General features: G+C 37.7%; 2 protein-coding genes across 3 annotated transcripts; one reads left to right on the top strand and one right to left on the bottom strand.

Moving 5' to 3' along the window:
• Window positions 1–6,739: 6,739 nt before the first annotated feature.
• Window positions 6,740–11,678, bottom strand: etfbkmt (electron transfer flavoprotein subunit beta lysine methyltransferase). Of its 2 annotated transcripts, none has more exons than XM_051692519.1 (3): window positions 11,590–11,678; window positions 10,232–10,362; window positions 6,740–8,718 (listed from the first exon to the last, which is right to left on the bottom strand). In XM_051692519.1, exons 1-3 carry the CDS (start codon window positions 11,622–11,624, stop codon window positions 8,369–8,371), a joined length of 516 nt encoding a protein of 171 aa, XP_051548479.1. In that variant the 5' UTR covers window positions 11,625–11,678; the 3' UTR covers window positions 6,740–8,368. The 2 variants fall into 2 exon arrangements, with proteins under 2 accessions (XP_051548479.1, XP_051548478.1); XM_051692518.1 differs by lacking the exon at window positions 11,590–11,678 and adding an exon at window positions 10,512–10,976 and having other exon boundaries at window positions 6,742–8,718.
• Window positions 11,679–15,634: 3,956 nt separating this feature from the next.
• Window positions 15,635–27,413, top strand: LOC127437333 (myosin-9-like). Its single transcript, XM_051692172.1, has 21 exons — window positions 15,635–15,805; window positions 15,948–16,009; window positions 16,210–16,486; window positions 16,626–16,723; window positions 16,906–17,038; window positions 17,127–17,252; window positions 17,395–17,520; window positions 17,634–17,738; window positions 17,859–18,047; window positions 21,851–22,080; window positions 22,180–22,447; window positions 22,649–22,780; window positions 22,884–22,966; window positions 23,428–23,512; window positions 23,612–23,705; window positions 24,136–24,218; window positions 24,293–24,394; window positions 24,484–24,524; window positions 25,518–25,584; window positions 25,756–25,944; window positions 26,955–27,413. The coding sequence occupies exons 1-21, from the start codon at window positions 15,635–15,637 to the stop codon at window positions 26,961–26,963; spliced, it is 2,670 nt and encodes an 889-aa protein (XP_051548132.1). The 3' UTR covers window positions 26,964–27,413.
• The last annotated feature ends 333 nt before the right edge of the window (window positions 27,414–27,746 follow it).

Below are 27,746 nucleotides of genomic sequence, written 5' to 3' on the forward strand. Positions count from 1 at the left end.
ATACACCCCAAATACCTGAACAAACTGTGAACAAAGTACTATTTGAAGAACAAACTTACTTTAAGTTAAATGATACAAACTCTGAAAATCAGAGTCTTCATGAAAACTTACCCACTTCCTTTAAGCAATCGCTACCAGTAACTGGTGATAATCGCTTGCCAAAACTTAATGGTGTGGTCACAGATTTAACCAACTGTCAACTAAATTTTGTAAATCCACTGGAAGCCATGACTAATATGGTTAAGAAAATGGAAAAACGGAAGGTTTCAATAAGAAAACGTCTACATCAATTTAAAAATGAACAAGATTTTCTGAAAAAGTATCAATACTCAATTCGATCATCAGAAATGTCAAGGCTGGATGACCGTTTTAGTAATTGTGCTGGAGCCAAAAGTCTTGTGTTGACTGAATCAACCAGTCAAAGTGATTGTACAAGCTTACCAAAATGTAATCCTATTGTCGCAGAACAACTGGAGTTTGTACCGTTATCTCAAATACAAAATGAACCCAATGAAAACATGCCACACGATGACTGTTCAGAAACAGATGAAAGTGTGATATGTGAAACTGAATCAGAACCTAGTGCAGTTGCTGTGGCTGCTTTAGCCTCCGTTCAGATTAATGTTCTCCCACACAAAATGGCTGAACAATGGTTTGGTGGTGAGATGGAAGATCAAGGCTTACAAAACGACAATGCCGGTGAGGACCAGCTAAAAGTTCACGTCCTGGATCTTCGGTCTGACATAGAAGTCCTTATAGAAGATTTTAAGATAAAAGAGAGCAACAATCAAAGTGCTGTTGATGACGAGTTGGAATCTTACTGTTGTCTTGCTAAATGGTTTCAAACTTTACAATATGGAGATGGCTCATCATGCAAGTGCCAGGAAAAAGCAGAGTTGAATGAAAAAGGGACTAAAATTGAGGCCCATGCCACACATTTAGAGGTGCCAAGAACTAAAGATGATTATAGTAATGCCTTCTCTAATGAATGTGGACACACAGAATTGGAAATTGGCTCTCCTGAAAGAAGGGTTGAAAATGCTTCTGAAAGCACAGAGGCAAAAAACCCATTGATGTCACACACAAATGTTGCTGATGTGGACAAGATAAAGATTTTGAAGGAGAATTCAAGTTCAGAAGAGGTATTTGAGGTAGAGAGAGTGACATCGGAGCACTCAAGATATAAATCCCTTTCAAAATGTGCAACAAATGAGACTCTGAAGTGTTGTGAGATGGAGAAAGACACCCCAGACCCTGATTCTAAGAGACAGAAGACCAAAAGTGTATGTCTTTCACTGTATGGGTCATCTTCAGATGGAAACAATAAAGTGATACCAACAAAAATATATCAAGTTAAAGAAAGTTGTCAAGAACCTCTGGAAACTCTTAGAGTAACTTTAAGCTCTCATCAGAAGAATGAAGAGAAAAGAACTTCAAATAAGCGTAAATGGTTTGAATCACTGAACAATGAAGATGGTTTAGAGACAAGAAGAAAAAGAATGAGTGGGTCCTTTGCAACCTTTGATTTAAGTGGGATCTCACCGCCACATGAAGTAACCCAAACAAGAGTTTCTAAAGTTACCAAAGAAAATGCAAATGCACTTTCATCACCATCAGTCAGAAAACTGGTTAGTCCAAGTCTCAATTCCAAGAGCAAAGTCCGGAAGGGAAAACTGAATAATAGAACACAACAAATTTCTATGAATACATTTATTGTAAGAGGGAAGACCATGCCATCCAAATCTTCTTTGCAGTCCCCTTTGACTGTAATGCAAAGTAAATACGAAATGGGGAACCCTGCTTTGATGCCATTGGAGGAGGGACTTTGGTTGGAATTCAAAGTATTGCCCAAGTCTTTCAACTTTATGGAGGGAACTGAACTCAACAGCGGTCAAGCGGACAAGTCACCAAATGCAAAAAATGGTAACTATATGCTTATTTCTGCTTGTATTTACATTCTGTTTGCATTTACATTTCTATATGTATCTGTGTCTGTTGTGTTGTATGTACCCAATGTATGCATTAAAATTCTTGTCCCCTTTTCTTTAGAGATACCACACCCAGAAGATAAAAGGGCTAAAAGGACAAAGACAAGCCATGCACCAGCACAAGGTATTGGGCACAAGATTCAGGTTTCTAATTTGAAACGTAACAAGTTGTATTCACCTCTCATTAATTTTATAATGGTCGGATAGCCATTGTGTAGGTGTATTATATAATCCCATATTTACCAGTTGTCATGTAATATGATATGGCTAATAATTTTAAATAATATCTAAATGGCTTTGATCTGCTTATCTATCTTCAGATGCTTGGCGTTTCAGCCCCTGGAAGACAAAGCACACTGGTTCCAACCAGGCCACAGATATCTCTGACTCAGGTAGCCTCTTCCAAGAATTCAAGAAGAGATTTCTTGACAAGAAGAGGGGAAATGTCTCCCATCAGAACTTGAATTCCAATTAAATAACTTTAATTCCTATTAAAATTTAATAAATGGGCTCATTCTCATGTTTTTACTCCCTATGAATATAATCAACCTCGAAGTGTTTTCAAATGGCCATTTACTTGTTCTTTTAGATTAAAAGAAGGATTATGTTTTAATGCATTAATTTGCACATCGACGATGCAGTTAAACAGCTGCTGGTAGCTAAATCCTCGTGTTTTGTGTAAAGAGTCTGAGTTTTATACTTTCTTTGAAAGAAACATTTGTCTTAAGTGGGGTCATTGATTATTTATATATTATTGCTGCTTTTTCTATCTGACAAATTTTTACATAATTATAGAACTTGTTTTTAATAAAACGTTTTATGTCTGTAACTTTGCTGTTTTTAATTCAGCCTGATAACATGATGCACTGAGGTAAATGATAAACAAGTAAACACAATTTTGAAAGTAACTTTCAGAGAGGATGCTCTTCTTCGATAGAAGAGAAAAGCGTAACATAAAATCAGTTCAGGAAATACCTTGTCTTAGATATAAAAAGATTCTGCCCAGGAAGAAGCAACTACAGGAACTAAGGCTGCTTTAGTGGTTAACACATGCAGAGACAGGAAAAGGAAATTAGTTCAACAAATGCAGATTTGCAGAAATACAGGTGGATAAACTAATGCCAGTAAACTGTTTCAGAAAATTGCCACTCCATCTAAAATAAAAATAACTGCCCTCATCCTCAAGTGAAAAAAGTATGCCACAATTCATAAAACAAGTTTTCAGAAACTTTAAATGTCATGAAGTCTTAAAGTACCTTTGAAATAATGATGTACATAATCTGGAATTTTTACATAATAGATTTTAGACAATTGAAAAGTAAAACTTACAAAAAAAAAGATTTGAAAAGAAGTGTACTTTATACAGTATTTTTTTAAATAAAATTGTTCACCCAAAAATTTAAATTCTCTCATTTACCTCATGCCATCACTGATCTGGATTATTTTCTTCTGCAGAACACATTCATATTTTTAAAAGAATATCTCGGCTATGTGGGTCCATAGAATGCAAATTAATGGTGACTAAACCTTTAAAGCTCCAAAAAGCACACAAAGGTAGCAAAACAAGTCATCCATATGTCTCTAGTGGTCAAATCCATGTCTTCTGAAGCAATCTAATTGATTTTGGGTGAAAACAGACCAAACAATAACCATCTTATATCTTGCTATTGCAGTCTCTAGGTATGATCATGATTTTAAGCTTGATTACACTTCCTAATGTTTAACGCATGTACAGAAGAGTAACTTCAATACTGCCTTTATGTGCTTTCTGGAGCTTAAAAATTTTGGTCACCATTCTTTTGCATTGTATGAACCTACAGAGCTGAGATGTTCTTCTAAAAATCTTCATTTGTGTTCTGCAGTTGAAAGTCATACACATGGGATGCATGAGGGTGAGTAAATGAGAGAATTTTCATTTTTGAGTGAACTATCCCTTTTAATATGCACAACATTGTGATCTTAACCCTTTTTAACATTTTGATAAACCTATTTTTTATTATTATTATTATTATTATTATTATTATTACAATTGTTAAAAATAAAAGGGGGGGCTGGGTAGCTCAGCAAGTAAAAACGCTGACTACCACACCCGGAATCGCAGTTCGAATCCAGGGTGTGCTGAGTGACTCCAGTCAGTCTTCCTTAGCAACCAATTGGCCTGGTTGCTAGGGTGGGTAGAGTCACGTTGGGTTAACCTCCTCGTGGTCGCAATGTGGTCCTTGCTGTCGGTGTGGCTCATGATGAGTTGTGCGTGGATGCTGCGGAGAATAGCGTGAAGCCTCCACACGTGCTAGGTCTCCGCAGTAACGTATTCAACAAGCCACGTGATAAGATGCGTGGATTGACTGTCTCGGATGCGGAGGTAACTGAGATTCGTCCTCCGCCACCCAGATTGAGGCGAGTCACTACACCACCACGAGGACTTGGAGTGCATTGGGAATTGGGCATTCCAAATTGGGGAGAAAATCCAAAAAAAAAATAATAATAATAATAATAATTACACAAGAGTAGCTGACACCCTGAACTGTTGGGGAAAATAATTTGTATATTGAATGTCACAGCTTGCTAAATCACCCAATACTTGCATCAAAGAAAATTTTGACATGATTTTCTGAAGTCAAACAAAATTCACTGTTACTATGGTTTTTGTCTTGAGTTCCTCTACTTTTATATTTGCATTTTACATTAAAAAAAAAAAAAGAGCATTCAGCGCTGCAGTGGAGAAACAAGAGAAAAAAGCAAAGATATATAGATATCATTTATAATGCATTACAAATAAATATATATAGAAAACTATTTTAAAAAGTAAAAAACAAATACTCAATCACAAAGAAAAACAATACTTTGGAAATCAGTTATTTAGCTTGACTCCCTCAACTGCTTATGTTGATTGCTTGTGAATGACGTAAAAGCAGAAATGCTACACACCCAAAAACCCCAAAACAAACCAATGTGGCGTCAGAGATGCCAGTTAGAAAACAAATTAACGATCACCATGTCTATTTATTGTGACATTCCAGTGGTACAAGATGTGCTGAATGCGACCACATAATGCCAGTTAAAAATTCTCTATAGAACCTGTAAGTAATAGGATACATAATATACTGCTACCAGATCAGTATATAAAGAAGTGACATTATTGACGGTTTTTATTCTGTTTCTTTTAAAGCTTGCGTTCTCGAGATTACAAACTGTTCCAGAGATCTCTGAGTGATGCTTTCATATTTTCTTTTCATAAGTGCTCAGGTGTGTTGAATGTTGCTCAGCACCCTGAGAAGTATGATGCCATCGGGATCTTGCCTAAAGGCCTTAAAGACAAATTATTACGAAGGATGTCGCTTTATGGCATGGTCACCGATTCCAACATCAGTCAGTTAAGGTGTCCTCTGACAGTATTATTTGTGGTGACATTATTTTCAAACAATCAATAAATACAGGGGTGTAGATCATGGACAAGTACAACATCTTGCAATCTTGCTAGAGTTGCAGTTGCTGCTACTTACAGTATGTTATGGTTAGATTTAGGGGTAGCCTACTGTAGGTGTAGCGTTTCTGTGGGACTCCAAATTAAGTTTATGAATGTTGCATTCGACTCTCGCAAGATTTTACCTGAGTTAATTGATGAATCAATAATCAATTAATGAATTATCGGTAATTGAGCAGACTGTGCTGATGACGAAAAATAGTGTAAATAGTGTTATATGCTATTTGCACCCCTAATTAAATACTAATATACAGTATAGGGGCCCCGGACCACCTAAACTGGCTCCTCTCAATGTGGAGGAGTAGTGGCTCAACTCTGAGCTCCTCCCAGATGGCTGAACTCACACTGTCACGAAGAGAAAACTTATTTCAGCCGCTTGTATCCGTGATCTTATTCTTTCGGTCATTACCCAGAGTACGTACATGACCATAGGTGAGGGTAGTAGGGTTGCTCCGATACCAAAATTGTAGCTTTGGTACGATACCAGCTGGTACCTCGGTATCAATACTAACACGATACTTAAGCAACAAATAAAAAAATAAGAAATATTACATTAAATGTGTTTAGCCAAATACATACTGTACAGCTTTAATCAAATGAAAATATAATAATAATAATATATATATATATATATATATATATATATATATATATATATATATATATATATATATATAATTTCTGGTAAAAAATAAAAATAAAAAAAGGTGCACAACAGAGCTTTAATGTCAACATTAAATGAAACGATCTGATTATCTGAGGCAAAAGGCTGCCATGGCTGAATCACAACATGCTGATATTCAGTACACTTGCTTTTGTGATATTGCTTACAGATAATAATATTAATAATATAACAATTTAATATTATATTATTGTTATTATGAATATTATTGCGACTAATTTTGAATATTAAACTTTTATACAGTAGTAATATTTTTCTGTCGTAATGTCTTCAATTTCATGCATCCGGTTGAATAGAGCGCTTATTTCAGCAGGATTTTTATTTTGAAAGACCTTTTAAGTTCCAAGTTCCCGCTGTTCTCAGTCTGCAGCCGATCTCATGCTCCCTTCTCCACTCGTGAATAAGACCCCAAAATACTTAAACTCGTCCACCTGGGGTAAATTTTCTCCCCTTACCAGTTGAGGTGGTTCGGGCATCTGGTAAGGATGCCCCCTGGGTGTCTCCCGTTGAAAGTGTTCCAGGCATGGCCAACTGGGACGAGACCCCGAGGTCTGCCCAGGACCCGCTGGAGGGATTATATCTCACAGTTGGCCTGGGAGCAGCTGGCGATCCCCCGGGTTGAGCTGGAGGAAGTTGCAGGGGACAGGGATGTCTGTGGCCTCTCTGCTCTCCCTATTGCCACCACGACCCTAATGGACTAAGCGGTGAAGAAAATAGAGTATCGGGGCATCACTGCAGCTTGTTTATTGTGTTTATTTAAAGTCCCACAGACACCATACACCAACCCCTACCCCTAAATCAAACTTTACCTTACAAAAATTAAAGGGTTAGTTTGCCCAAAAATGAAAATTCTCTCATTTACTCACCCTCATGATATCCCAGGTGTGTATAACTTTCTTTCTTCTGCAAAACGCATTTGAAGAAAAATATCGTAGCTCAGTAAGTCCTTAAAATGCAAGTGGATGGTGATCAGACCTTTCAGGCTCCAAAAAGAACAGACAGTCAGCATAAACATCATCCATAGGTTATCCATCTCTGTATGACTCTTTCTGTGAATGACCTTGAAGGAGATGTGTGTGTGTTGATACTAAAAGGATGATTTAATGTTTTAACAAGAGCAGAGTCAGACACTGCCTGGTGTCCAAAAAAGGCAGATGATATATGTGCGTTAATTAGTCCTAGAAATGAGATGAAACATGTGGGTGGATACATTTCCCATCTTACAGGAATGTTTTGTGTAACCAACAACTGTAATAAGAAAGTAATGATAGTCAATATAAAATATGTAACCATATGAAGTGATTACAGGGTGTTTTATGCATAAAAAATGAAATAGTCATGCTTTTGCCAACATTGTTGGGTCAGGATGACCAGCTAGAAGGGAGAAACTAGGGAGGCATAAGATGATTTTATTGGATGAAGAGGCCATTGCTCAAAGAGATAAGGAGAACAGAAACTGTATAAAATATGCATGTTCTGAAGTGTAATTTTAGATGCTCCATGGACCACCTCGGCTTTGTTACTTTGTAATAAAAGTCCATTTTTAGAATCAGAACTTCGCGCCTCTGAGAAATCTTTGACTTGATGGCTGTTGTGGGGTATCTGTCATGACAGGAGGCGCTCCAAAAACTCGTTGGCCCAGACAAGATCCAACAAGTGTCATGGAGTCTGATATAAAAAGACTTATGTGCTTATGTCTAAAAATGCTCAAATGTATAACAAAGCAGATGCATTTCTATAGAGTCATTTAGTCTTCACTGTTTGTACTGTAAATGTTTACAAACTGCTGTATAAAATTTAAAGGGATAGTTCACCCAAAAATGGGATTGATATGATAGATGTGGGAGAGAAACAGATTAATATTTAAGTCCTTTTTTTGCTTGAAATTATTCTCCCTGCCCAGTATGGAGCAATATACATGAAAAATGTGAATCACCAAAAACACAAGAAGAAGAATGTGAAAGTGATCTGTTTCTCACCAACACCAATAATATCGCTTCTGAACATATTCATTTAACCACTGGAGTCTTATGGATTACTTTTATGCTGACTTGTGTGATTTTTGTAGCTTCAAAACTGGAAATACCATTAAAATAGGTACTAATAAGGACAACACATAAAAAAGCACTAATTGTTGAACATTTGCATATTCTTAGAATTATACTGTAGTTTAATTTACCCATTTTATCTTTTACAGTTTAAATACATTAGCTGTCAGAGGTCAGGGTTGTAGCACCACACTGTGCTACTTGTTAGTCCATAATTTTCCTCTTTGACTGAGTCAGGTAACTCAAAATGAGCCAGTTGATGTAAAAGTCTTCTGATGCCATGGCTTTCAAATTGAGCCCTTCCAGGGTCACCAATAAGCACTTGTGTTCCATGTGTGACAATGCATGTGTTAAGCCACTTATGCAGACTATCAGCCAGATCTTCATCATAGAACATGTCTCCTAGAAGGATGAGGTCCCAGTCTTCAGGCTTTGAGCCAATCATGTTCTCTGTCACACAGGGTAGATGCTCCAAGTTGTTTAAATCACAGTTCAATTTTGTGGCAACTGTAGCAACTGCAATAACAAAAGCATAAAAGCAATAAATAATTTTATTATTATTATTATTATTATTTCTTAAAGGGATAGTTCAACCAAAAATGAACATTCTCTTATCATTTACTCACCCTCATGCCATCCCAGATGTGCATGACTTTCTTCTGCTGAACACAAAGTTTTTAGAAGAATATCTCAGCTCTGTAGGTCCATATTTTGCAAGTCAACAGGGTCCAAAACTTTGAAGCTCAAAAAGCATATAAAGGCAGCATAAAAGTAATCCATACGACTCCAGAGGTTAAATCCATGTCTTCAGAAGCGATATGATACGTGTTACTTTTATATTTTTTTTACTATAATTCTCCACTTTTAAACAGCCCTCCTAAGTGGTCTTCTCTCCTAAGAGTCCACATGCTTCATGCATATAGCCCCCTACTGGGCAGGGAGAATTTAAAGTAAAAAAAAAAAAAGGACTTTAATATTGATCTGTTTCTCACCCACACCGATCATTTCTTTTTTGAAGACATGGATTTAACCACTGGAGTCGTATGGATTACTTTTACACTGCCTTCATATGCTTTTTTGAGCTTCAAAGTTTTGGACCTTGTTGACTTGCATTGTATGGACCAAAAAAATCTTCTTCTAAAAATCTTCATATGTGTTCTGCAGAAGAAAGAAAGTCATACACATCTGGGACAGCATGAGGGTGAGTAAATGATGAGAGAATTTTCATTTTTGGGTGAAGTATTCCTTTAAAATGAAAATGGTCCATTTATTTTTTAGAAGTAGACTATCCTACTCCAAGAGAATTTAGCTGGAACTTAACTAGAAATCCAAGTCACAGGCCTAGTCAAAAGAATTCCTAAAGGAATGTTTATAGATTACTAATTTAATTTCTATCATAATTTGGAATTAATCCAAACTGGATCAAATAGACCTTATTCACGCTAGCGCCATCTTTGATTTTTAATGGGAATGACAACGAGGCTGTGAGAGATAGACTTACCGTCTCTTCAATGAGCTGTACTGCAGTTTAAATAGTTTTTGGATTATTCTGCAGACAAAATATTGATAAAATATCTGTCCAAGGACATTCATTATACAAAGAACTCCAGACAACATGATTTGTGGAAAATCAGATGTGATCTAGGAGCTTTATACAGATTTATACTGTTCGTGCCATTGAAGAGATGGTTAGTCTATCCCTCACAGCCTCGTTTTCATTCCCATTAAAAATCAAATATGGCGCTAGCGTGAATTAGGTCTATAAGATCCTAATGCATAAACAGAAAATCTCCAAAACTACCTGAAAAAAAAAAAAAGCCAACAGGATATCATTTGATTTCTTTAGTATTGAACCAAAATTACTCAAACTCTGCAAGACAGATTTTTAAAAGCAGGACTGAGTGTCCCTGGTGTCTAGTCAACATAAACAATCATACATTTGAAATCGGCGAGATAATTACAAAAATCACAAAATGTGAAAAGGTGGATAATGTAAGTACGAGTTCATTGTAAGGAACAGAAATCTCACTTGGATCTATGTCACTGGCCACCACATGGGAAGCTCCACTGAGTTTAGCAGCTATGGCTGATGCTCCACAGCCACAACCGAGATCCAGCACTTTTCTGCCTGTAGACACCTCAGGGTTGTTTAAGAGGTACCTGAGTAAACAGTTAGTTTAGAAATGCATCGTGAAATAAATGACAGAATAACCAAATACGCAAGTAGACAAAGTATCCTAAAGTTAGTAGCCTTCGTGTATGTGTGTGCAATGTGATTACCATAGCTTTCATTATCCCTAAAGTTTTACCTAGTCAATGCCTGTCCACCCGGCCAATATATTGCCCAGTAGGGGTCAGGGAAAGGCCATAATTCAGGTTTGTCGGTCCAAAACCGGCAGTTTGGTGTAAATAGTCTTAAAGAAATCTCTGGGGTTAAACTTTGGCTGCTCACTATCTCTGTGTTATCTATAATGAAGTTCTTGATGTGATCCTCTGTTGCGCTGCTGCTCACGTATCGACGCATCAAACAAAACATTGCGCTTTGAAACACATTATAAGCGTCCCGAACGAGTAAACGCATGACTAATCATCTATATATGTCGATAGAAGGCGGTAAACGAGTTCAAATTCTCTCTGAAGTGATCTCTCACCTCTAATGTGCTTTTCCCGTCAATATTTACTCTGCTTCAACATGTCTGTCACGCATGCGCAGAGTTGCTGGGAACGCGTGTGAGTTCACAGAGAAGACAGACGTTTAAAAAGTCGAAATCCCAAATAAATGGGTCATTGGCAAATACAGTTGTCGGAGAGGTTGAAAATAAAATTGTCTGTGTCTCGTTTGGAAGGCTGCGTCCTCCGGAGGTCGCATTTGTCGGCCGCATACGTCATCGAGACTTTCTTTTTCTTATTTTTTATCTGTTGTCAATGCCTTTTATGTATATGCACTTGCATTTATACAATTGTTAACCTTTTTTGCATTCCCAATTGAAAAGAAAAAAAAAATTATAATAAATTTTTTTTTTTAAATGCGGCCGACGCATCCTTCCAAACGAGACAGCCATTGTCTGTTTTTTTTTGTTTGTCTCATTTAAAATACATGTATCATGTTCATATGTAATATTTGTGTCAATGTTTGTTTCATAGTTTTGAAGAAAAAAAAATATAGCATTTTCTACAAGCAAACTATTCAATTACTTAAGAAATGTCCACAAAAATATAAACAAATGTTTTATAATTATAGTCACTAACAAAAAGTAACGTGGTATTACCATGTTATTTGGACAGGTTACGTATTACAAGTTATACTGTATGTATGTGTTAAGAAATATAGCAGAGTAGTAGCATAGTATTCTTTAGTGTACTTTGGTGTATCATGTAATTACCAACCATAAATATAAGCGAGAATAATTCTTCAATACCATGCCATGGTATATTTAAAAGTACCCAGGGGCCAGTTGCACCACCTGTTCTTAAGGCAAGACTTAACTAGTAGGTCGTAAACTCTCCGTAAAGTAATGCGGAGTCGCATAATATGACGTTTACCTGTGTTGATCCAATAAGCAGCCTTCAAATTTGTACACAGAAGTGTTAAACAGCCGTGCATTTCAGTTTGAGCTTGTTCAAACCTTGTTTGCTTGTAACTGTCGTAACTGTCAGCTGTAATAAATGATATCCCCATTAAAATACGATGCGTAATAAAAGTACATTTAATAAATAGTATATTTGCCCTGTGTAAATAACAATAAATAGGAACTGTATCTAAAATAAATGAGGGGTGATAAATAAATATTAATACAACAGGCTGGAAAAATAGACATTTATTTATTTTAATATCCTATATATATTTTGAATGTGTTGAAACTTGAAACCGGGCGACACACCTTGAAAACGGCACCGTTAGATCAGTTTCATGCTGAAGAGCTGCTTAAAAGTACGTCTCTCTCTCTCTCTCTCTCTCTCTCGTAAATGTAAATGAGTGTAAATGTCAACATCATCATATATGTCGAAAGGATTGAAGCCTGTCACGCAAAACATGAGCTCACTGATGTTATTAAATGAGTCTGTTTTTTTATTCCATCCGTTATTCCTGGTCAGAGGCTTCCGTAAACATTTAGTTTATACATTGGGTTTCGTCCTACATAAATTTAATGGTGCAACGCTTTAATGTGCCCATTTACGCCACAACTAGGCTAAGTTGTAACGTATGTATAGCTGGTGCATCCGGCCCCTGGCTCCAGACTGCAGCTATAGTCTGTTTTTTCTGCCAGTGCATTTTAATTTTGTTGGTCGCACAGTTGCTCTGCTTATTTATTAGGCACCACAATTTTCTGTTGCACATGGGAAGCACTAAAAGCCTAGAACTATGGTACATTTTCATAAGAGCAACTACAAAAGAGAATTTCACAAAAGAGCTTTAAAGCCTGAAACCACATGAATTAAGGATGAAGCTATGAGTTTTCCTCTGTAAATATGTTCAGTTGTAATGAAGAAAAAAGTTAATTCAGTAATTAAGAGCCTGATGAGAGAGAAACAATATCAGTTATGGAGAACTGTCAGAATGTTTGAACATAGCCCTATATTTAGGTGTTAATTAATGTTCTACAAATTTTATTTTATTTATCTGCATGACATTTCTATGAGACAAGAAAATCTGCAATAATATTAATATTGTTAATTGCATTTGTGATTTATTAATTATATCACTATTATTATTGGCAGGGTTGGGGAGTAACGGAATACATGTAACGTGATTACGTATTTAAAATACAAAATATAAGTAACTGTATTCCACTAAAATTACAATTTAAGTTATTGGTATTTAGAATACAGTTACATTCAAAAAGTATTTTGATTACTGAAGAGATTACTTTGCATTTTATTGTCATTTGTTTCTTTTAATATTTAGTCCTTTCAGATGGAAAACATTTATACATATAAATGATGCAATCCAAAGTGCATTTGAACAGCGGTGAAACACTTTCTTATGATGTATTAAATAAGTAAGTTTGGAGCAGAAGAAATAGAAATAAACATTGCGTAAATTGTCAGCTTTACGCTAAACTAAAATGCTATTTCTAGCCATTATACATGCACATGTTACCAGGCACGATCATAATTTATTAACAAGAAAATTCACGTTGGATCATAATTTCTTTCTTTCTAGTAAGACCTTTGATATTAGGGCAAAAATCGTATTCTTGATAATAACTTTTTATTGTTTTCCTGTAAAAATATCTAAAAATCCTTAAAACAAGATCAATTAGATTGATCTTGTTTTAGAAACAACACTGCATAAGATATTTCGGTTTTTCAGAGAAAGTATTTTTAACGTGTATTTTGTCTTACTGTACTGGCAGAGTTTTTATAGTCAAAACAAGTGAAAAAATCTACCAGTGCTGAAGAAGTAATCCAAAGTATTTAGAATACATTACTGACCTTGAGTAATCTAATGGAATACGTTACAAATTACATTTTACAGCATGTATTCTGTAATCTGTAGTGGAATACATTTCAAAAGTAACCCTCCCAACCCTGATTATTGGTTTCTATCCTTCAATTTAAAGGCCCTAAAACCCACCAGTGCTAACAAATCAGGTGCTGGTGCCACTATCTAGAACTTGGTGGCACCAGCACCACCATTCTAAAATATTACTTTGGAGCCCTGCATGGTATTCCCATGGTCTTTTGGACATTGTGCCGTGGTAATGTCATTTTTGTGGTAGTTCGTTTTAGTACAATGCCACAAAGTCATGAATGCATTTATTTTTGTTTACACCTTGATTACATATTTATTCATGAAATTTTGTAATAGCTGCATTCATTTATTAATTTATTAATTCATTCTTACATGTATTTTTCTGTATTTATTCTTAAAGTTATTTATTTATCAGAGCCTTTACATTTATCTGTACACTGAAAACCATAATAAGCTGACTTGAAGTTCCTCCAACTGAATTGAGTAATGGCCTCCAAAACTTGTGTAATTAAATTCACTTAACTTAGTCTTCATATAAAATGAACTTAACTATTTATGTTAAAGTAAGCAGATTCAAGTAGTCTTAACTTAGATTGACTATTTAAATATTGTTGTTTCTACTTAATAATTTTAGTTGAATTCTCAAATTTCATAGTACACAGCTTAAATAAAGACGATTATAACCGATTCTAGATCAATCTTTAAATAAACTTAATTCTCCACTGAAATGCATTGAAAATGACATAAAGGCAGCATAAAAGTAATCCATATGACTCCAGTGGTTAAATTTATATCTTCAGAAGCTATATAATGGGTGAGGGTGAGATTCACATCAATATTTAAGTCCTTTTTTTTTCTTCTTTTTTTTACTATCAATCTACACCTTTAACCAGCCCCAACCAGTAGGTGGCTGAATGTGAAAATCACTTCCACACCAGAATGTGGAAGTGAAAGTGTTGATTTACAGTACAAAAGGACTTAAACATTGATCTGTTTCTCACCCACACCTATTATATCGCTTCTGAAGACACAGATTTAATTACTGGAGTCTGATGGTTTACTTTTATGCTGCATTTAGCAACAACATATGCCATTGTTATTGAAAGTCTTCAGCCTAACACCAGCAAGAATCCTTTAGTAAGGGAACAGTGACACAGTTCTGGCGAGTACATGTTGAATCTTCATCATTATAATCATGCCTTCCAGAAATAGTCTCATGAGCTCACAAAATGATTATTCACTGAAGAGGTGGGCTGGACACACACTCTCTGCGTCCTGTATATGATGGTCACCATAGATACCTGCTGCTAGGGCTTTACTTTGAACAGCACTGCCTGCTCAATAAGGAAGCTGCATGCAAACTGTTGAGTGTGTATTAAGCACTGAAGCAGAGAAGAAATAAGAGTGAACAATTATAACCAAGGTTACAGGTATGTAGTGCAGTCTTGATGATCATGTTTTGGGGGAAAAAATAGAAGGCATTAGTGACATTTATATCCGGCTGGTGAACAGCCAAAGTGTCAAAGGTTCCGTGTCTGATAGACTGATATAATCGGACAATATTTGGACATTTTGCTATTATATTATGTGAATGTTGGCATTCTATCAGCCACCGTGCTCTTTTGAAATTAGCATACAAATAAAAAATCCCATGTGGTTCGACCACTATTCTCTATGAATATTGCTTAAACAATATAAATTCTTACCTTGATTCTTAAATGTACATGTTATTAATATGAAGGAGCAAACACTACGAAACTTAAGATTGCTTTATTGTTTGAAATGCTACTTAAAAAAAACATAAGGGACTGTTTGGATATTATTGTGTCAATATGACATGCTGGGTTAGAACTTACTGGATAGTGTGAAATGATTTAGTAGGGCAGGGCAGTTTCCATTTGCTTATGTCAAAGAGAGGCTAAGCTGCTCCACTGTCTTTTCAAAGCTCTTATGGATATGGCCAATTGGAAAGTACAAAGAAGTCTTTCACCCTTAGAAAACATAGGTGACCGGGGATGGGATGCAGACCTGGACTGCAGGTCTTTCCGACACACTCTTAGATCCCTAAGTCCCCTTGCGCTCTCGGATCTGGACTTTTGGGATAGTAGGTCTCTTTTAAAAGCTCAGGTATGTGCAAACTGGAACAAGCTTTACTTAAAGAAATTAAATGTACATTGAGTTAAACGGTGTTGTACAAGTAATGACATTATGACTTTTCATCATTTCATTATTTATTACATTTATAAATCTGACCTCCTCCATTTAGAAGGCTTCAGCATGGAGTTGTTTGGGGTTATCTGGATCATCATATCAACCAAAAATCAGTTCCAGGTTGGTTCTGAACCAAATACAAGATTTATATATTTTATGTCACATTTAAAAGGATAGTTCACACAAAAATCATCAACTCATCACCATCTAATCTTCTGTGAAACACAAAATGGGAGAGAGTTTTTCATTTTTGGATGAACTATTACTTTGCTAATGCCACCGAATGCTCAGTGCTCTCTCTGAATCGGCTCTATTGGCAGCCAGTGTGCGCAGAAACACAGGGATTATTTGAGCATGTCGAAATGGTCATCTGCGTCCCGTCTAGCTCCAGAAGGGGCTCCACGGTCACACACATCTACCGAGGAGCTTGGACTCAGGGCTGCCCAGGAGGAAAGCACCATGAGGAGGGCAGATCTCGTCCAGAAACTCCGTGAGGCCAAAGTTCACCTGGACACTCAGACAGACCTTCGAAAATCCAGGGAAAACCAGCTTCAGCAAAGCCAGAGCGTCTCTCACTTTATGGAACTCAAACATAAGGTATGAGTTTATGGCTTTCTGCACCCTTGGCTATTGGTTTAGTTTTTTACTCTGGATTATTCTGGCTTTTGTGTTGACTTCATTGAGGGTACTGTTTTGTTCAAGAAACCCTCGTCCCTTTTGATTCCTTCCCCCACAGCAGCTGTCTGAAGCAGTTAGTGCTCTTGAACAAGACAAGGAAGCTGCAGAACTGAGTCGCTTTGAGGAGAGCCGCCGTCACGGAGAGCTGCAGGACAAGTGAGTTTGCTAGTGCCCTGCTATCCCCTTTGTCTTTTTTTGATTGTGGGGGTGGAGGTGGGGGTTACTTGGAGTGGGCGTGTCTTGTAGTGGGTGTTCCAATTTCCTTGTGAAAACTTGGAAGAAAATTTGCGGGCACTGTTGCGCTCTATTGATTATTATTCTCCTGTACATGATTGAAGGATTCTGCAGCTAGAGATGGATATTTTAAAGATGAGGTCAAACCTGGAGAGAAGGACCCCACCTGCCTCACCAAACCTCAAAAACCCTCTCAGCAGAACTCTACCTATTACAAAAGATGACAGCCTCAGACAGGTTGAGCTCCATGTGTACAACAAACCCCACCCAAGAAGTCAGAGTTTATAATTATACTTATGGCTTTGTATGATTCCATCTGCCTAAGGGACAGAAGCATGCTGAGGAAGAGATAAAGAAGCTGAGAGAAGCTCTCAGAGATGCTGAGGAAAGAACTGATGACCTGAAATATGAGAAAGATGATGTGCTGAGACAGCTCCACTCCTCTAAAGAGGTTAACCACTATTTCAAAAGGAACAAATCAGTGCCTATTTAAGAATGAAGAATTATTGTGATTACAGTAACATTAAATTGGACAGATATGGTGTTTGGATTAGCCATCTGAAAAGTTTGCAAACATTTTAACCACAAAACAGGGTCAGCAGGAGGCTCTGAACCAAGCTGATGTGCTTAAACAAAGACTGAGCAGCTCTGAACAGGTTCAGATAGAACTTGAAGACCAGGTAAATGAGTCCCGTAGCCATTTGGGACAAATGGAGCTGGTAAGAGCTATAAGAAATGTGCTATACTCTCTTATTTTATATAGTTACACCCAACTTTTTAAATGTTCTTTTTTAAAGATTTTGTATTTCAAGCTATTGTCCTCTTACCTCAGGAAAGAGACCTGTTGTCCACTAAGATGCGAAGACTGGAAGACAGTCTGGATGACATGAAGGCCATGCTATCTGCAGCTTTAATGGACAAGGACCATCTTATCCAGGTCTGATATATGCCATATTTGAAAGACCAAACATTCCTGGGTTTTAAATGGATTTGTGACGCCATGATCCATGGTATAAAATAAACAAAGTGACTGATCTGTTTGTGGTTTTCTCTAAAGGAGAAAGCTGAATTGCATCAAAGAGTCCAGGCTTTGGAACTGCAGTTGCAAAGAGAGCAGAAAGGCAAACAGGGTTTCAATGAGCAAGTGTGTGAGCTTCATTCAGAGCTGTCACAAGCTAAGAGCCAGGCCAACAGACAGAAGATGGACACAATATTATTGAAGGAGGAGCTGCTTTCCATTAAAGAGGTCAGAGGTCACCTTTTCCAAACACATGAATATAGGGCCAGTGGTAATTTCCATATTGTTTTCTATCCCCTAGAAATATCAAAAGCATCAAAAACCCATTCATTTAAAACATATTTAACATTTATATATATACATATACTGTATACAGTATGTGGATGTAACGTTGGCTGGCAACAAGATAAATGAAGAGACGATGATGAAGTGCGATGATCCCAAGTGCAGTTTATTAACAAGGTGTATTCCAAAACATGAATCCAAACATGAACACAAAACATAAACATGAACTAGACTTGACTAAACTTAATTTGACATGACTTGGCTTGACTATGAAACAAAATAAACATGACTTGACTTGATCATGGAACCAACATTACACGAACAATACTTGGCAATGGACAATGGCAAACATGAGGGTTAAATACTTAGACTATGGAGAACACATGACAATGAAAACCAATGAACACTTAGGACTCTAAACAAGATAACGAGACTGCTAACAACCCAATGAAACAATGAACCAATGGGGACAAGACACAAGAACATGGGAAACACATGACAAGATCACATGACAAGGAAACAGGAAAAAACATGGCATGGAACAAATTTATCAAAGTAAAAGACATGAACAAAAACACATACAACCCTGACAGTGGACAACATGATCCCACGGGAAATCAACATGTTGCTTCTGAAAGTTCATGTTCCCTGAAATCAACCCCATTGAGCTGAACTACTGACAATTTTCCATCAGTTCAAGCGTGAATACATTTCCCTCTAGCCAGGCCCGGTGCTACGATTTCCATGGCCCTAGGAAACCATCCAACTGGTGCACCCCCCCACCCCACCCCCCCCCCCCATCCATTTTGTTTTCAGCTGTGCTGGTGCACACACTACACAACTGATAGCAGATGGGTTATATCAACTACATGACCAATCGTCTCTGACTGAAAAAAGAACACGCTAAAAACCTGCGCACAGTTTTTCTTAATTATACTTGCATTTAATATAAATGCAAACATGACGTTTAGAGTAGAGTTATATTAGTGGAGTACATGTATTAACTGAGCTTCTGATGTGCGTGCTTCTTGCTTTGGCTTCAGTGAAACGTGTAGGGGACCTTCGAGCGCTGTCGTTTAACTACTCCAGCTTAGGATTTGGACCGGGCTTGTCCAAAGCCATTCTCAAACCCAAGAAAGGCTATGTGCCAAAAGTTTTGACCACTCCCTTCAGGGCACAGGGAATTGCCCTTAAGGCTTTCTCCCCTCCTCTGTTTGCTTTGGATGAAGTGGAGAGGCTGCACACACTGTGTCCCGTAAGTGCACTGAGTGCATATGTTGATCGTACGAGGCAAATGAGACATGTCGGATCTGCGTCATGGGTCACTTTAAAGGTTTTGCAGTCTTCAAACAAAGGCTTTCACATTGTATCGAAGATGCCATTGCACTTGCATACAACTGGCAGGGCATACAGCACCCTATTGGGGTTAAAGCTCACTCCACATGTGGCATGGCATCTCCAAGGGCATGTTCTAATGGTCTTTCCCTTGAAGACATCTGCCTAGCTGTAGGTTGGGCTTCCCCTAGCACTTTTGCTAGGTTTTACAACCTGGATGCCACCTCTCTCTCTTCCCAGGCCCTTACTGTGAAGGAGAGCTAAACTGTGTATTCCACTGCTTACTACCAACTTATTTTTACATGGTTATCCCATAAGCCGCAGTCAGCAGTCACTTTATTTAAATTTTCACTACCCATTTGTCTAGTGCCTTATATACATATTCACACATGTCAGTGATTTGAAGCATCCTGCGATGCTGCACTACCCAAACTGGTTTGCCATGTACTGTATATCTATCCATTCATAATTTTGCTCCTCCCTTCTTATTATGATACGGAGAGGAGACTATGTTGGTGTCTTTAACCACCCCACTGGCTAGTAGGCATTGTTGTGTGTGCTAATCAGTAGCACGGCGCGATGGTATACATTCCCCTAGCGTCAGCTAAAGTGACGCAATGTTGAAATAAACAATTTGAAAGGGTACGATTATGTTATGACTGTAAACATGATGGAATGAAATGCTGCGTAAAGGCTAATTTATTCTTCCTGGGCAAACGGGCTTCACTTAGTTTGCCTACAAATGATGATGAAATGCAGTGACGTTTTTGTTCTGCCAATGTGTTCGTTTGGTGATATTTCTCCTGTTCGTGCACATCTCTGAAATTCTTGACCTAAGAGAACTCAGCTGGTCAAAGAGCATTGATGATTGGTTAAAACTAATCGTGGGTGTGGTTTGGATGTGAATTTTTTTTATTTACAATCATGCGTGCCAGCTGAGGAGTTGTTACCTAGGTTAATGTTGTTAAAATGGAAAACTGTGAAGCCTGTCTCTCAAAGATTGTGCACAAACACTAAGACAGCACGGCCACGACAAATGAGTAGAGAGAGATTGGAGTTTTTAAAAGTGGAAGGGGCCGTGACAAGTTTAATAAAGCAAAGAAACGCTAAAAGCAGTGGTCCACGGAAAGAAAAACCTGCATTATTCGCTTTACTTATGGCTGGAACAGTATGTTAAACACTGTGACATCACCCGGCTTTAACCAGCTAATTTGAAAATGACGCTGCACTTAGTATTAATGCCAGCTTTGTTCGCCGAGCGTATGTTAGTTTGTTAGAAAAAAGTTTGGCTTCTTCCAAAGTATAAACCAGGCTTAAGCTGGCCGTGCTACAGAATCTTCACTAGGTGGGCTGAGTCTCACTCTGTATCGTTCAGTCGAATATTCTGATGAGATTGTGCTGTGTGCCACCATATATATGGCCAATGACATGTGAGAAGGAGGCAGAGCACAAAGTGCTATCTGCCAATTAAAACTGGTGAGATTTTTAAGAGTTTCAGAGATTGGTTACACAACTCCCTGCTGATGGACTGAATCCATCTTGTCACATATTCTAATGCGGTAGTATGGTGGTATGTTTTTCTGAGCTTAACCATAGTTTTATGGACCACCTTATGACAACGATAATTTCCCCCTGAGCGTATAGCCATCCTTCCAGGGGGTCTGACTGATATGGTTCTCAAGCCAGTCCTGTACGCCCCCTACATTGCACATTTTGTATGTCGCTCTTTTCTCATGCACCCAATTTAAGTCTAACGAGCTGATGAGTTGAATCAGGTGTGTTTGATTAAGGAGACATCTAACGTGTAATGTTGGGGGCCTCCAGGACGGGTTTGAGAACCACTGCCCTAGGCCTACTCTGCCTATAGCTAGTGCCGACCCTGCCTCTATCTACACATAGTGTGTAGTGCAAGCAACCTTCAAGACACTGGTTCAGACTTCGTGGAAACCAGGAGGTAATCAAGTTCTTATAAACAATGATAAAAAAATTTTACTCCACTGAGAGTTAGGTTTAGGGTTGGGGTTTGGATTAGAGCATTTAGTTTAGAAAATATGCATTCTTATTAACTGTATTAAATGTTTTACAGCTAAAAGCACAACTTGCTTTTGGCACAACTCTGTGGATATTACACCCTGAAAACAGAGCTCACTCATGCCCATACATTCAACAACATTTTCACTTTGGCCACTTGGGGCAGTGATTCGAATTTCACCAAGCACAGACCGATTCCATCAGTAAAATGTTTTACTTACTGTTGCCTAATTCACTGTATGATCAGTCTGATGTGGACTAACACAAATCTTTATTAAATGTTATTTTGATTGTCAGTTTTCCAATTAAATTACTTTATTGACTTTTTTCTATTCTGTTTTAAGTGCTACTATAACATCTTTATTGCTTTGCACTCTTAGTTGAACGAAAAACTGTCGTCTGATCTGAACAAGGCTACTGAGAGGTTACAGGTGACCCTAAACCAACTACATGAGCTGGAAGCAGAGAAACTGATTCAAACCAATCAGATCACGGCACTGGAAACTGAGCGCTTGCAGTTGATTGGAGAGAAGGAGGCACTGAGAAAAAATGTTGATGATGGAAATCAAGATGAGATTAAAGAGCTAAAAGTGAGATGCTACCAAAACAGGTGAGATGTCCAAGTGTTGCTTGGAAATGAATATTGTTATTGATTGTAAATTTTGTGTCTGATTTTGATTTTGGCATAATGGGCTCTTCATATATCAAGAGAATTACAGGACAGTCTGGAACAGGAGAATAAGAATCTGCAGGCGAAATGTGAAGACCTGGAGAAAAGAGTTCAAGTAATGGAAGCGGAGAATAACAACAAGGAGGAGGAGCTACAGCGTGTGGGGGCGGAGTTTGAGCAGGAGAAGGAGCAGTTAAAGAAAGTGACAGCTCACTGGAATGAGAGATGGTTGGATGTGGCGATGACATTGACCTCGACACAGGCAGAACTTGAGAAGCTCAAGAAACAACAGCAGGAGAATGACAAAGTAACAACCTTTCATTCTGAAAGTTTTTCATATATAATATGATGGCTTTAAAAAAAAAAAACATTGTTGCAAATGCGCTGTACTGGTCAACCAACTAGATTTACTCCAATCCAGCACTAACTAAGATGGTCTTTTCAATAGGAATATGACACAGTGCACATGTTTCTGCACAATATTCCACTAAGATAATGTCTTCCCAAGGTGTCTCTTGAAGAGATGGATGGAGAGTTGGTGCAGGTGAAAGCAGAGCTGCAGAGGGTGTGCGACATGCTGAAGATCAGAGATACCGAGCTGGAGAAACAGCAACAGGAACTGCAGACCGCTTGCAGCAAGGTGGGGCATGCAAACCCGAAAATAATTGCCTAACCTGGTTGGTTAATGCTAGACACCGAGATATGATGTCATAATTGTGAACTGACTCTTTCATGTCATGCAGGCTTCACAGAAAAGTGATGAGGTACAAAGACTGGAGCAGATACTGGCAGAGAGAGAACAGGAACTTATGATACGAAGAGAAAAGTATGTCTATGTGACTGGTAGGGCAGGAATAACTATGTGCCGAAAGTATTATGTGACTTATTTATAATCTCAAAATGTGAGATTCATGGCAGTCCTTCAAAACAAAGAACGACATTTTCTCATGGTATCTGTCATGTGACACTAGTATGCTTCAGCATCAATGACAAATTAGCTTCTTATAAGAAGCTTCTTAGGGGCTGTCTAGACTCAACGCATTCTTGTGCTAAAAAAAAAGAGATGCTGCGCAATAGCTGAAGATGTTCATCTGCCACATGTTTACATAGAAAAACAATAAGAAAACAGTGCATATGGATGCAAAAACTGCAGGTTGCCAGGTGAACGGCAACTATTGCTTCTTTAATTCATGTTTTGGGAGATCATCTCACAATTTAACTGCTGCAATAAAATCTGTGTTGTCATCTGTTATTTTAAAAATCATTCCATTTGTCATGCCACTACAGGGCGCAAGATCTGAAGAACCTGGAGATACAGCGAGAGACAAAGAAAGCAGTGGCTCAAATCCAGATATCTTCACAAGAACAGGAGGTACTTCAACATAAATAGCTTCTCTATGATGCAGGCAGTGCAGGTTATTAAAAAAATCTGATGAGGCTTCAAACATTTTTTGTCTCTTACCTTGAGCAGCTTCTTGGAAATAAAGACCTGCAAGCAGGAGAGGAAGTGGTCACTAGTGACTGCAGTCATCAGGACTTTGAGTCACTGAAGGCCATGCTGAAAGGTATCTCCTTATATCCTGTTCTCACTGGATGATGGGTAAATTTAGGAACAAACTTTGCCTGAACAATGATTTTTCAAAGCCTTAAAGTCAAATACTCTTCGCAAATATGTGAACTCAAAAGACTTCTAGCTATGCAAGCTTCTCGCTGAAGAAGGTAGTTAAAGTTACTTAAACTGTTGTCATGTATATAGCTAGCTACCTACCTGGATAAAAACACAACCGAATTATTGGCACAGACATTTAAGGGTAACTCTATCGCCCTCTTGAGGATTGAGATTTCTTACCACAACAGTAACACAGAAACATATTTTAAGTATGTACAACAGGGCCACACTTTGCAAAAGCATTCACATCTATGTTTGTGTACTTCGGTTGAGTGTATTTTTGGCCTAAAACTAATGCTAAATGGTTAGTTTTTGTGTGGTTACAGAAAGCAGAAGCAGAGCTGAACAGCTAGAGCAAGAAAGAGACCACGCCTTACAAAAATTGCATGATATTAGACCTCCCCAGCAGGTAGTGACTGTGTGTTAGTGTGTTGAATGAATTGAGTTTTGCATAGCTTCTACAAAGAAACTGTCTTTCCATAGGTTAAAGCAGGAACAGTATCGCCACCGGAGACCAGAAAACAGAAACCTATTGGTTCAGAGCTTGTAGATCCTAACCAACAGAGGAGGCTGATCACTGAGCAGGTACCATACAGTAGAACATAGTAGATTGTCATGATACTGTCAAGATACATCCTGTCAATGCTTGTTGACATCTCCTCTCTGTGCTGCAGCTGAAAAGTCTGTTCAAAGAGAGAGAGCAGCGTGGAGATAGGTCAGTCATACATTATAAACTTTCTGTTTCAATTTGATTTTATGACCGTCCACTCCAAGGTGGGTTTTATTTTATTTCCCCTCCTGCTCAGATAAGAATTATGACAGTGGGGAAATTCCAGAGGTACCCCCAACACTTTCCCTTGCCCCTTCTCCTTTTCCTTACTGAAAACCTGTGCAAACATCAGTTAGTCGCTTAGATGGACAGTCAAACATACAGACTACTTTACATGATCACACTGGAAATCAACATGCTGCTTCTGAATGTTCGTGTACCCTGAAATCGACTTCATTCTGCTGAATAATTGATTGGTGCCATCCCCCATCAGACATTTTTTGCATACATTTTAAAAGTGTTTACCTTTCCCTGTGGCGCTACTCAAAGCGTATTGAGTGAGCAATCTTCAAGACACAGGTTCTTCTGGTCCTATGGAAACCAGGAAGTAATAATGTTTACATAAACAATGAGGTTGCATTTTCACAGCTTAGGGTTACGTTTTGGGTTAGATTAGTAAAATATGCATTCCTGTTGACTGTATTATGTCATTCAAAACTAAAAATACAACTCGCTTTTGGCACCACCCTGTGGAAATTTCACTCGGAAAAGGGTCAACAACACTTCCAGATTTGGCCACTGGGGGCAGTGATTCGAATTTCAGTAAGCACAGACTGGTTTCTTTGAAAAAACCTTTACAATAAATCTATTTCTGAAAGACTGATGAATTGAATTGCAAAATGGATTGTTGTGGACTGTAGACAAATGATAGGCTTATGTTCAGTAATATATTGATATATTGACTAAAGCCACTTTTGCCTGTATTGTCTTATCAATGCTTTACTTGTCTGTCATAGTAATCTAATTCATTTTAATATATATATATATATCCAGAGGGGGTACACCTCTGGAATCTCTCACTGTCATATTTCTCATTGACAGGAATTTTATTGCCATTTGACAAAATATGTGATAATGTATGATATATGTATTTAAAAGGTCTTCAGTGCTCCCGAAAAGACCTGGCTTGTTTGAGAATGAGCTCCCAAATGCTAAAAGTACTAAGGTAAGGGCGCTTTCTATAATATTTAATATAGAGTTTTTGAAGATTTAGTCGATTATGTTTGATTATATAAACCATGATGTCTTCTAATGCTAAGGCTGTACACATTATGCTTATCTCTTAATATTTTTTTCTTGTAATAATAATATAATAACAACTGTATAACACGCTTAGAACCAGAATGCTGTTGAAAGTCAGGGAAGAAAATCACAGAAGCTGGAACAGGAGCAAGATCTCCAGGAGGGGGCAGCAAAGGGGTCTTTATTTCAGACCATAGTCTCTCCAGGAGGCACAAAGAGGTCTGAGAGAGGGGAGGAGCAGAAACAGCTAAACAACATGAAGACCCATAGCAAGATTGCCCAGGCAAGTAATGATGATGACAATGGTGACAACCTACTGAAAATCTGTTTTATTAATAAGCCAGTAAGTCACACTCAACTTGATTACTAAAGATAGTGAAATTAAATGCAAATAGTTTTCTAAAAACAATTCTGTCAGATTCTAGAATTTTGGAATTCTTTAAATCAGAAATTGAAATAATAATCAATCTAACAGAATCTGCGATGTCTCGGGGGTCGTTCACACTGGATGCGTTCTAGCATCCATCTGTCTCTCGTCATTGCCGTTGCATTTTTGAGACACTGTGTCATATTAAGAACATTTAAACTCCAAAAAAAAAAAAAACATGTCTCAAGACCCCTGTGTTTTGTTCCATCTGCTGCACACTGTCTAACTTTTTATATGCAAGAATGTGCTCTGTGAGAATGGACTCTCAAGAGTGCTTTACAAATAAGAAAGGCACCACTTACAAAAGCACAGGACACTAAACATCAATTCACATACTCTCATTGGAGTGTCCTAATCTCACATTATATCTTAATCAAAGAGCATGCTGGAATAGTGGGGCACATAAGCAGCTTTAGAGAGCAGAGGATGTGGTCAGAGGCAGGGATAAAACACATCAGAGGCCCATATAAATGCTGTAAAGTGTCATGGGTTCAACATGTTCCTGTGGACAAGCACTGGAATTAAATAGATAGCTTTAGCGTTGTGGTATGATGTTATTTAAATTGGTAACCTTCAATGCAGTCACATAGTTTTCTATAGTAAACATTATATATGTTTCTTGCTTCCCTGGCAGATGTCAGCAGTGAGTGAGAAAATGGAAAATCTAAAAAAAAGAAATAAAAATCTGCTTGAAGGTGAAAAGTGTGACAAGTCCAATCATATTTCATTATCAGAGGACAATTTTTGGGAGCGAATTTGATTGTTCAGGTTGAAAATTTAAATGTGGGGCCTAATTGTTGTTTTTCAGAATGTTAAATTGGAATGTAATGCAGATTTTGTTCCTTTCTATCTTGCATCTCTTGCAGCCAATGTAGTATCTCGTCACCAGAAACAAACTTTGAGAGCAAGAGCACAGCCTAGTGGTGAGAAAACATTCACAACCTGTGTGCCCCATTTACAAAATTTGTTGCAAGAGAAGTACCAGCAGGGAAAATCCCCCCCGGACTCTAATGATGGAACATACCATGCAAGGCAGATTGAGGTTTGTGACTCAGATGTGGAGGATGCGAAGGGTCTAGAATGCTGCTGGAATAACGATACTATCCCATTGTGAAGAGACACTTTGCACTGTAATGACTGTTAAATGTAGATTTGTTCGATATGAATCATACAGTAAGCAGTACTATACAGTATATAAAGTATAAGATACTGAAGTTGAACTAAATAAGCGTAATACATTTCTGAATATTCAGTTTTGTTCTATAGCCACCATTCGATAAAGTGCTTGTGCCAACTTAGAGAGCTTTTTACAAGAAACACTAACATATCAAATGACATTATAATCATAATAACAATCACTTTTTCCATAAACAGTGATTTTTATTTTCTTGTTCAATAAAATTATTCACAATGTCATTAACAGTTTACCTTTCTGTTCCATGTGAGTGGATGTTCTGAGACAAAAAAAACACAAACAAAAAAACAACAAAAAAAAATTTACGAGGTAAACTGGTGAAAAAACACAAAACTCAATATCTAACTCATTTCATAGTGTATTCTTGTGGATAAAGATTTCTGGGGGTTTACTTAATGGGATAGTTCATCCAAAAATGAAAATTCTCTCATCATTTATTCACCCTCATACCATGCCTGATATG

Source organism: Myxocyprinus asiaticus, chromosome 48 (genome assembly GCF_019703515.2).
Source record: "Myxocyprinus asiaticus isolate MX2 ecotype Aquarium Trade chromosome 48, UBuf_Myxa_2, whole genome shotgun sequence".
NCBI classification, from domain to species: domain Eukaryota; kingdom Metazoa; phylum Chordata; class Actinopteri; order Cypriniformes; family Catostomidae; genus Myxocyprinus; species Myxocyprinus asiaticus.